General features: G+C 32.3%; 2 protein-coding genes across 2 annotated transcripts in view; both read right to left on the bottom strand.

Annotated features, from left to right (window-relative positions):
• Positions 1–2050, bottom strand: part of LOC137653527 (innexin inx2-like) — a 10483-nt gene extending 8433 nt beyond the window's left edge. The window contains exon 1 of the mRNA XM_068386999.1: positions 1965–2050. The gene's annotated coding sequence lies outside the window, so the exon portion shown is untranslated. The remainder of the gene's footprint in view (positions 1–1964) is intronic.
• Positions 2051–8141: 6091 nt separating this feature from the next.
• LOC137653172 (uncharacterized) overlaps positions 8142–12500 on the bottom strand; it is a 5010-nt gene continuing 651 nt past the window's right edge. Inside the window, exons 2-4 of the mRNA XM_068386550.1 lie at positions 10126–10306; positions 9420–9533; positions 8142–8427 (exon numbers count right to left, since the gene is read on the bottom strand). Of these exons, the coding sequence (XP_068242651.1) occupies positions 9422–9533; positions 10126–10306 (293 nt within the window). The 3' untranslated portion in view covers positions 8142–8427; positions 9420–9421. The remainder of the gene's footprint in view (positions 8428–9419; positions 9534–10125; positions 10307–12500) is intronic.

Genomic DNA, 12500 nt, shown 5'->3' on the forward strand with positions numbered 1-12500 from the left:
AGAAAACAAATGACCATGTTTAGTTTGCTTGCAGGGAGCTGTTCTAGAAACCCATCAGAAAACAAATGACAATGTTTAGTTTACTTTCAGGTAACTAACTGTTCTAGAAACCCATCAGAAAACAAATGACAATGTTTAGTTTGCTTGCAGGTAACTGTTCTAGAAACCCTTTGAAAAACAAATGACCATGTTTAGTTTCTCGCAGTTAACTGTTCTAGAAACCCTTTAGAAAACAAATGGCCATGTTCAGTTTACTTGCAGTAAACTGTTCTAGAAACCCTTTAGAAAACAAATGACAATGTTTAGTTTGCTTGCAGGTAACTGTTCTAGAAACCCTTTGAAAAACAAATGACCATGTTAAGTTTCTTGCAGTTAACTGTTCTAGAAACCCTTTAACAAACAAATGGCCATGTTTAGTTTACTTGCAGTAAACTGTTCTAGAAACTCTTTAGAAAACAAATGACCATGTTCAGTTTGCTTGCAGGTAACTGTTCTAGAAACTCTTTAGAAAACAAATGACCATGTTTAGTTTACTTGCAGGTAACTGTTCTAGAAACCCTTTAGAAAACAAATGACCATGTTCAGTTTACTTGCAGGTAACTGTTCTAGAAACCCTTTAGAAAACAAATAACCATGTTTAGTTTGCTTGCAGGTAACTGTTCTAGAAACCCTTTAGAAAACAAATGACCATGTTCAGTTTACTTGCAGGTAACTGTTCTAGAAACTCTTTAGAAAACAAATGACCATGTTCAGTTTACTTGCAGGTAACTGTTCTAGAAACCCTTTAGAAAACAAATAACCATGTTTAGTTTGCTTGCAGGTAACTGTTCTAGAAACCCTTTAGAAAACAAATGACCATGTTCAGTTTACTTGCAGGTAACTGTTCTAGAAACCCTTTAGAAAACAAATGACCATGTTCAGTTTACTTGCAGGTAACTGTTCTAAAAACACTTTAGAAAACAAATAACCATGTTTAGTTTGCTTGCAGGTAACTGTTGTAGAAACCCTTTAGAAAACAAATGACCATGTTCAGTTTGCTTGCAGGTAACTGTTCTAGAAACTCTTTAGAAAACAAATGACAATGTTTAGTTTACTTTCAGGTAATTAACTGTTCTTGAAACCCATCAGAAAACAAATGACAATGTTTAGTTTGCTTGCAGGTAACTGTTCTAGAAACCCTTTGAAAAACAAATGACCATGATTAGTTTCTTGCAGTTAACTGTTCTAGAAACCCTTTAGAAAACAAATGTAGGTAACTGTTCTAGAATTCCTTTAGAAAACAAATAACCATGTTTAGTTTGCTTGCAGGTAACTGTTCTAGAAACTCTTTAGAAAACAAATGACCATGTTCAGTTTACTTGCAGGCAACTGTTCTAGAAACTCTTTAGAAAACAAATGACCATGTTCAGTTTGCTTGCAGGTAACTATTCTAGAAACCCTTTAGAAAACAAATGACCATGTTCAGTTTACTTGCAGGTAACTGTTCTAGAAACCCTTTAGAAAACAAATGACCATGTTCAGTTTACTTGCAGGTAACTGTTCTAGAAATCCTTTAGAAAACAAATAACCATGTTTAGTTTACTTGCAGGTAACTGTTCTAGAAACCCTTTAGAAAACAAATGACCATGTTCAGTTTACTTGCAGGTAACTGTTCTAGAAATCCTTTAGAAAACAAATGACCATGTTCAGTTTACTTGCAGGCAACTGTTCTAGAAACCCTTTAGAAAACAAATGACCATGTTCAGTTTACTTGCAGGTAACTGTTCTAGAAATCCTTTAGAAAACAAATAACCATGTTTAGTTTACTTGCAGGTAACTAACTGTTCTAGAAACCCATCAGAAAACAAATGACCATGTGTACTTTACTTGCAGGTAATTAACTGTTGTAGAAACCCATCAGAAAACAAATCAGTGTTATGAATTTCATCAATTCTTTCACATTCAATAAAAAGATAATCACTTACCTTTGATAAAATATAAACACACGACTTGGTTCAGCACAGGCCAAACCACAACTGAAAATGAACAATTGGTCCTGGATAAGATAAGACAAATAATATAAGGTGATAAGCAAACAGACTTATCATAAAACCTCATAAGCAAGAAGCCTAATAATTTCTTCCGTCTCTCTCTCTCTCTCTCTCTCTCTCTCTCTCTCTCTCTCTCTCTCTCCATTACCCATTCAGTGGTGTTATCTGAATGGAATTAGTATCTATTATTATTATTATTATTATTATCATTATCATTATTATTATTATTATTATTATTACTTGCTAAGCTACAACCCTACTTGGAAAAGCAGGATGCTATAAACCCAAGGGCCCCAACAGGGAAAATAGCACAGTGAGGAAAGGAAACAAGGAAAAATAGAATATTTTAAGAACAGTAACAACAGTAAGATAAATATTTCCTATATAATCTATGAAAAAAAAAACTAGATGAGAAAGAAGATAGAATAGTGTGCCCGAGTGTACACTCAAGCAAAATAATTAAAAGAGAGAGAGAGAGAGAGAGAGAGAGAGAGAGAGAGAGAGAGAGAGAGAGAGAGAGAGAGAGAGAGAGAGAGAGAGAGAGAGAGATACTTCATCAATGATTACCTCTGCTATATCGACATATTGGGCATATAGCATCTTGTTTTTCCAACTAGGCTTGTAGCTTAGCTAGTAATAATAATAATAATAATAATAATAATAATAATAATAATGTTCTTGCCTTGAGTCTAGATGTTTTTATGTCTGTTTTAATATCACGCCATGAAAATCAAAGCTGAAATAATAACTAAATACAGAAAATATACGGATTTAGTTAACCCAAACTGTTCCGAAATCATGGAAAATCCTTTTATCAAATAAACTGTAAATTGGGGAAATGTATTAAGATGGCAAACACTAAAACTTAGATAGACAAAATAGTGTCAGAAGATAAGGAGATACGACCTGGCTTTATCAGGGTGAAGATAAGCAAGTCTCTGCCTTCCTTTCTCAGTCTACTTGTCTCGATGTCTTATCTCTTATCGCTTCGAGGAATCGGCTTTATCTGCACTGGGTGTGGGATGTACATTTCTTTCTTTAAGAAGCAGTTCAATCTTTCATTCCTTTTACAGACAGATAGATAGATAGGAGGTAGGTAGATAGATAGAAAGATTGATAGAAATTTAACATTAAACTATTCACCTTACCGGGATGGCTAAATAAAAAACTACACAAATCACTGCCCTATTCACCCTTTTGTCTGCTGAATCGTGAACAAGCCTTTCGTGCAGTAAAGGCTTTCACCAGAATAAACACTTCACTTACCTACACACAGGGCTCATCAGCAGTGTGTCGAACACCCTATACAGACGCTGCGCCATTCACACTTTCCTAACATATCCTGGATATGAAGACCCTTTCTTTCTAAAACGTCTTCTACATCCATCAAAAGAACTGTTTTTAAAGCTTCCTCTCCTTCTAGAAGATTTCTCTCTCCCTACAGCTCAGCAATTCTGAATTATACACTCTTACTTATCAATTGTTATCCATTCTTTCAACATGACCGAACCACCTTCATATACTTTGGGCTATCCTTCCATCCATGTTAACTATTTTACTTATCTTTAGATTTCTGAACATATTGATTCAATCTTTTTCTTTCATGGGCATTCAACATACATGATTCACTTCCTTGAGTTGACTTATCAGTCTGACCTTGGTTTACACATAAATTTCATATCCCATACCAGTTTTTGTACACTATATGTATGTATATACATATACATACATATATATGTATACATATACATATATATGTATATATATGGATATATAAATATATACATATTAGTGTGTACATACGTACATACACACATACATATATACATATATTGTATAAACATATTCATATATTCATACTAGTGAGGTTTTCTATAAAAAATTCAAATATCATAGATACATATCATTGTCAATTGATGAAATAATTTGTGAGAGAAGAAAACTGCACAACTTAATGGTCATTTTATTTTCAAATTTGCACTACATGAAACACATCAATATCTTTAAAAATGAGAAAATACAATTGCGCAAGACACATACATTATCATAAATTACTGAATGACGCTAGAATGACTAAAATGTATAGTACGAGATTTAAAAGTTTTTAAATCAAATTCCTAAACCTATTATGATACTGTTTTGACACAACCTTACCAGATGTAAAAAATGTGTTGAAACTTTAAATAAAAGACACCATAAACATTATAATTTCTAAATAAAAACACTACGAAAAAAAAAACAATTAAAAAATACAGATTAAAAAAAAGTAAATGAAGAACGTACATTATAATTTGGACAGATACTTAGACAAATCACGCACAGTTATACACTTACAAAATCTCTTGGCCATAAATAACAATAAAGACATAGAAAGAAAAGATATTTATAAATAACTTAATCCGAAGATATTATACATTTACGATGTATCCGGATGTCTTATTCGGACACTTCCAAGGACACCCTCTCTAATTTCAATGATCTTTTTCTTGTCTAACGTATCAACGTCAGTACTTTTGTAAAAACTTAAAACTAAAGCTGGCTACGGGTACACCTGATGCACAAATTGCATGTTTATAAGTACCAATTCGAAGGTTCGTTAGGAGAGTATTTAGTAATAAAATTAGTTATTAGCATAAGCGTACTGGACCCTTCTCATCCGGAAAAAAAAAATGGTTGTAAATTCAAGCCCAAGAAACTTAGCAACTCGGCTAAATCAATGAAACCTCACTTTCTTTTACCCGGATTCGATTCCCCGGTCGACCAGAAGCTATTATCTTTGAGTTGATCCCCCCTAGGGTCTCTGATCCCGAGGTAGAGAGAATCCAGATGCTAGGAGTATATATATATATATATATATATATATATATATATATATATATATATATATATATATATATATACAGTATATATATATATATATATGTATATATATATATATATATATATATATATATATATATATATATATATATATATATATACACACACACACACAAGGACTGGGTTAGCAATGAACAGTCCTGTTGTACTAGCTTCTCTGCCCGAAAAAATTAATTCTGTCCAAAACCTTGGTAGGGATACAGCCACCGCAGACCCACTGTCTCTTACGACCATGGTTAAAGTAAAAGAAATGCAATATAAAGAATGGAGCATACCCACTTGTCTCCATGGCAATGAGATACGCCAGGTATACCACGTAGAGCAGCAGTCTTCCCTTATCTCTAAGCATGGAAAAAGAAGCATACTGAGGTATATGTCGTCACTTAACTTAGGAATCTATAGGCCTATACTGCCGAAAACACAACTAATATAAAAAGATAAGGTACATCTAGCAAAGATTAAAATTAAACTTAAAACTAAAGACGTTAATTTTCACGTGGTCCTTTCAAGGACCCCACTGCTGAAAATTTTTGTAAGACTTCTTCTTCATGCTTAAAGTTAAGAAAAATAGCTTCCATTCATAACTCCAGAATTATAGTTTTTATCTCTTTATTTAAGTCTAATCAAGAAAATTATGACTTCTACATGGAATTGATTGGTGCTACAATAGCTATAGACAATTCTGGGATTATAGACAATGAGGAATGGAATGAAACTTATGACCTAGGCCTAGTTTTCTTTTATTCAAAAGAAAATAGTTTCCACTCATTGTGTCTTTCATAATTCCAGAATTATAGTATCTTTTACATGGAATTGGTTGTTACTACAATAGCTATAGACAATTCTGGGATTATAGACAATGAGGATTGGAATGAAACTTAGGCCTATTATACATTTACGAGTTTCCAGGCCGAAAACTACTCTAATGATGATCCTTTTTTCAAACTCAGAAATTCTTTGTTTAGTGACACAAAGACTGAAATATTATCCTGAACCTAGAAAGACATTAATCCTGGCTGAAAAATAAAGAATTATGAGCGATGAACTGATATTAGACAATAGAATTGAAAAACCTTTTCCCGGAGACATATCTGGAGAAAAGGTTTTAAAACCGGACTTAGTCGAAAAAAAAATTAACGTTTGTTCTTTTTAAAGAACAGTCTATGCATGAAATAGATTATCGTAACTAACAGTTGAAGAATCCTAAGCTATAATAATTGTAAACCTCCTATACGACGGGGATCCTAACCCCCCCCCCCCCCCCCAAAAAAAAGGCTCTACACAGATGGCCAGTCACAAAAATTCTAACTTAAGAGACTTTGAATATCAAATAAAAACTGCTTATTTAAAAAGGCTGAAAATATATGAAAGCAAAAATATCAAGAGCGTTTCCATGACAACTGGAATAGATAACTTCTGCAAATGACTCCTTTCCAAGGATATGTCTCCTGGAAACTTGTCAGAAGGTCCTAGAAATCCTTCTCCCCTGAGTTTTCCTAGGAATGCCTTCACGGAGGTTGTCTTTCCATCTGTCAAGGAGCTCGTTCAAGTCATTTTAGAAAGAGCAGGATTTACTTCCTGATGGTGATATAAATGAGCTCGCAAAGGAACATGTTTGGCCTAAATACCGTATGTAAGCATAGGTTTATACTTTGGCTTAAATACCGTATATATGAACACATACGTTTTTACAAGACACCTTTACAAGAAGGTTCGGGTATTAAAACTTCTGTCCTGGATTGGCGTGATCTCTGAAATTATTTTTTTGCTTTGGTATGCGATCTCGATATTTTTACTGCAACAGGTTAAAAAGATAGAATAATAGAAAATCTAATGGTTCTTGATTGATTATTATTTCTTAGGGTGATTATTATTTTTTTTTCGGAAAATCTAATGGTTCTTGATTGATTATTATTTCTTAGGTGATTATTATTTTTTTTTCGGAAAATCTAATGGTTCTTGATTGATTATTATTTCTTAGGTGATTATTTTTTTTTTTTCGGAAAATCTAATGGTTCTTGATTGATTATTATTTCTTAGGTGATTATTTTTTTTTTCCGAAAAATCTAATGGTTGTTGCTTCGCTGTGAAGTGAAGTGAGATCGCTACTATCAGGGGAGCTCGCATACCAAAGCAAATGCACGACTTGGAGATCGCATATCAAAACAGCACCAAAATTTCAATCCCAAATCCGTATTCTTCATGTATTTCCTTCTCGCCAGAGAAAAAAAACGCATATAGAGATCGATCATTGAACAGTAAATTTAAAGAAAATAAGTTTACTTAAAACACTCAAATATATGTTGGCTACTCAACGCGTTCACAACTCTGAGTCTGCTAGAACTAGGCCAATTGATTGGGAAAAAAAAATTGAAATGGACATTTCAGATAAATTTCCAGAGAAAAAAAAAACACATATGAAGATACATCATAAAAGAAAATAAGTTTGCTTAAAACACTCAAACTTATGTTGGCTACTCGGAGCGTTCATCATCATCATCATCATCTCCTACGCAAATTGACGCAAAGGGCTTCGGTTAGATTTCGCCAGTCGTCTCTATCTTGAGCTTTTAAGTCATAGATTTCAGTATTTTTTCCTTGATCCTTTATCTAAAACCTTGAAAACTCTAAAACGACCTTGTTTATATAAATTCTTAAGGGTTTAATTGCCCAGATATATGTGTCCTCAAACATATTAGTTGTTTATAAAACTAGTCAAGCGATTTGATATTTATTAAAACTGCTGAAGTAAATCTTCATGTATCTCTACAAAAACAACGGCAGACGAAGCTGCGGACTGATAAAAAAATTCTTGGTCGTGAAAAATTGTGAAAAATGCAAAAAAAAAAAAAAAAAAAAGTAGACGAATGAAATTTAATTTCTGGGACCATCCAGTGAGTTTAAATCAACTGCAAATTTATAATCAAAGATTTCTATGTGTTGTAATAATATATATATATATATATATATATATATATATATATATATATATATATATATATATAAATATATGTATAGATATAAATATATATATATATATATATATATATATATATATATATATATATATATACATCACATTAGAGAAAAAAAGGTAATGCTAAGGAAAAACTAGTTTACCTTAAGATTAATGAGTTGATGAGCAACTGAAATAAATAAAAAACTCTTCAGTGAAAAAACTTATCTTATATATATATACAGTTTGAAAATGAGATCTAGAAAGCTGTTGGTGATCTTGCTAGACACGAAAATGCTGATGAACCAAAGAGCGTACAGTATGCCACTCTCAGTCTCCCAGCTGATGAGAAACAGCGTCTTCTCTTCCACAGGTTTGAGGACGTTCAGATTATACGTAGACTTGTAAGATACTCTCCTAGGCGATGAAAAACCACGTCTTCTCTTATACAGTTGTTTGAGGATGTTCATGTATAAGTTGTCTTGCAAGATAATGTTCAGGGGCTTTCGACAGCTTGTTCACTCGCCCCTAAAACGCTTCATGATATTGGCAGAGGTGTTTCTGAAAGGAAACAAGAGACAACACACTTAAAAATTTGCCATAAAAACACGATAAAACTCATTGAATAAATGTTGCCAGGCATTTACCCTTTTGAAAACAGATATATTGACGTTAAGGAGTGATATTACGGTCACCAACCCGTAGAATTTAATAACAATGGGTAAAAATTACGGTCGCCTATATTTTACTGAAATATGGCTAAGAACAGTATATTTTCATGGAAAACTGCCTATTAAAATTACGTTTTTTTTTTAACAGTGTAGGTTAACAGAAGACCAAATAGCTCCTTTCTGTTGACTTTATTTGGGAGCTAGGCCTGGTAGTTAAGAGCCCCCGCCCGGAGATAAGCTCCGGGAAATCTGTGTGTGTGTGTTTTTATAAGTGTGATAAATACATGGTTAAATTAGAGAGTTTATTATATTAATAATGTATGTAAGGAAGCAGATGCAAAGAAATCCCACAAATAGCCAACAACCCGAAACAAATGGAATATCTTCAAAATAATTTTATTTTTATTTTTTGTCAATGAAATATAACAAATGGACTACCTTAAAAACAATCTATTTGCCAATTAAAGAATGTGTAAATGTGATTCTATTCAGTAAACAATCATATCTTTTTTTTAAAGGGGAAGATTTTTTTTTTTTTTTTTTTTTGGCAATTAACGATACCAAATGTCCTATCTTCAAACAATTTTTTTTTGCCAATTAAAGAATGTGTAAATGTGATACCATTCAGTAAGCAACCATTTTTTTTAAGGGGGATTTAAGATAAAGGAAATATAATTAAGCTAAACAAAGACGTATCCACAATCTGCATTCTTCATCTATCAGCGTGCTTTTTTCCCATTCATATGGGGTAACACGGTTGCCTTCTTTTTCAAGGACTTTGCTTTGGCTTTTGGGGTGGACCATGGTCCCGACCGACTGCCCTGCCTGACATCGCGTAGACACAATCTGCATGTAAATGATATTTATGAATTTGACACCAACCTTTACGAGCTGGGGAACAATTCGTTGTACTTGGCGATGGCCAATTCCACTGTGTTGGTCAGTTGATCGACGTCCACGTTGGCCATGGCTCTACTCAGGTTTTCCTGGACGTCTCTGTATGAAAATAATAATAATAATAATAATAATAATAATAATAATAATAATAATAATATTCCTGGACGTCTCTGTATAATAATAATAATAATAATAATAATAATAATAATAATAATAATAATAATAATAATTTTCCTGGATGTCTGTATGATAATAATAATAATAATAATAATAATAATAATAATAATAATAATAATAATAATTTTCCTGGATGTCTCTGTATAATAATAATAATAACAATAATAATAATAATAATAATAAAAATAATAATAATAATAATAATAATAATAATAATAATAACGTCCACCAAAACTTAACCTTCTGAAAGGGTGCCACTCAATAAAAAAGTTCACCTGTAATCAAGATCCGTTCTAGCGATACCCTGATCACATCAACATACAAAAATGAAAAGGTAAATTTTATACGGTCTTATCATACTCTGCAATCAATTAATAAAATTGAATGATCAAATAAGCCCCGTTATCACTTACCTTAATGTTTTCTTTCAGTTACTCAAAGCAGAGGGAACTCCTCTGAATGTACCTTTAACTCATGAACTCTTCAATCATAAAACTAAAGCGAGATCGCTTACCTGACTTTGAAAAGGCTGAATTCGAAGACTCCCGAAATGTCAAGAAGGACCAGCAAACAGATGACTGACAGGGCGACTGGAATGGCGAATCCGAAGACTTCCAGTCCCTTCTTGAGCCAATCATTGGGCAGGAGACTATCCTCGAATTTCTGTACGGAGATTGGCTGCTGAGATATGTATCCTGGAATGATGGAAGAATCGTTCGATTTTAATTGAAAATAATTTCGCAAATGAAGATATAAACATTGATGAAGTAACCTACAGAATACATTCGCCGATCAAGATATAAACATTGATGAAGTAACCTACAGAATACATTCGCCAATCAAGATATAAACATTGATGAAGTAACCTACAGAATACATTCGCCGATCAAGATATAAACATTGATGAAGTAACCTACAGAATACATTCGCCGATCAAGATATAAACATTAATGAAGTTACCTACAGAATACATTTGCCGATCAAGATATAAACATTGATGAAGTAACCTACAGAATACATTCGCCGATAAATCAATAGAAGCATTGATAAAATAGTTTACAGAATACATTCGCCGATGAATAGATAGAAGCATTGATAAAGTAATTTACAGAATACATTCGCCGATGAATTGATAGAAGCATTGATAAAGTAATTTACAGAATACATTCGCCGATGAATATATAGAAGCATTGATAAAGTAGTTTACAGGATAAATTAGCCGACAAATCAACAGAAGCATTGATAAAGTAGCTTACAGAATAAATTCGCTGATGAATTGATAGAAGCATTGATAAAGTAATTTACTGAATAAATTCGCCGACGAATCAATAGAAACATTGATAAAGTAGCTTACAGAATACATTCGCCGACGAATCAATAGAAGCATTGATAAAGTCATTTACAGAATACATTCGCCGACGAATCAATAGAAGCATTGATAAAGTCATTTACAGAATACATTCGCCGACGAATCAATAGAAGCATTGATAAAGTCATTTACAGAATACATTCGCCGATGAATAAATTGAAACATTGGTAAAGTAAAGGTTTAGCAAAACTGAAACTGAAGCTTACAGAATAAATTCACAGATGAAAAAAATAGAAACATTGATAAAGTAAAGGTTTAGCAGAACAAATATGTACAAAATATCAAAATATTATTAATAAACTGATCCTTTTTCATAATACTCTGGCATTGTTTAAGACATTTATTTTGCTTTTATGATTAAACAAAATGTACGAATCTTTCAAAAGGTTTAGTCAAAACAAATACCAATTTGAATTCGTGTTTTATATACTAGGGTCTCATTCCATAGTGTATCGACTGCATTGTTAAAAAAATCGTAATTTTGATCGGAAATTCTCCATAAAAATATACTTTTCTCAGTCGTATTTCAGTAAAATACAGGCGACCGTAATTTTTTACCCTACTCTGTTATTATCTTTTACGGTTTGGTGACCGTAATATCACTCCTTCATGTCACTATATCCGTTACTAAAACGGTAAATGCCTGGCAATATTTATTCCAGGATTTCTACCGTTTTCTAATGCAATTTTTAAAGTGTGATTCATTTTAACGTTGTTACTGATCTTAAAATGAAAATATTTCCTTTCTATTTCCTTTCCTTACGGGGATAGTATCAAAGACAAATTGCATAATTGGAACACTATCCAATTTTCTTATTTCATTTATATTCATTGTCATATTTTAGTGGTTATTTCTATACCACTGAGTTATCTTTTTTATTTGCTATACTGTATACCTGTAGCAAAAGTAATAATAAAAATCTAAGGTGTAGAACTTTTCATAAGTATATTAACAACCGATAAAAATACTCAAGTTAGCAGTAAATTTGATATTCATGGATTAAAGGCAAGAAAATATACCTGATAAACATTGCTTATAAAACATTCATATTTCTTTGCCCAGAGTAACGGTTCAATGTTAAAAAAAAAAAAGAAAAAAAAAAAAATATCGTACCTACTTCTTTCATATCAAGACAAACTAATCAATCGTGTTATTATTTTTTTTTTATTTAACGACAATAATCAAGCGTGTTAAGTTGCTATTTTAACATCGGCATCATCACCGTCAAACGATTCTATGATAAATCTAGATATTTACACCGTTCTCTCCTAAATTCTATTTGGTAGCCACAACCCATTGCAATGTTTGGGTCTATTATTATCATATATAGCAATGAATAAAATCCTACCCTCGTTGACAATCTTGTTTTCTTAATTACTCTTTCAGATTCTCGTATAAAGTAAGTGTCAAAATCACATTGAATAATTAGGGTTCGTTCTTAACAGCAGCCTTCCACTTATCACGAACATTAAATATTTCAGATTTACCTTTCCTTTTAGTTTGCGTAGCCAGTTTGGCC

This window comes from Palaemon carinicauda, chromosome 14 (genome assembly GCF_036898095.1).
Source record: "Palaemon carinicauda isolate YSFRI2023 chromosome 14, ASM3689809v2, whole genome shotgun sequence".
NCBI lineage: Eukaryota > Metazoa > Arthropoda > Malacostraca > Decapoda > Palaemonidae > Palaemon > Palaemon carinicauda.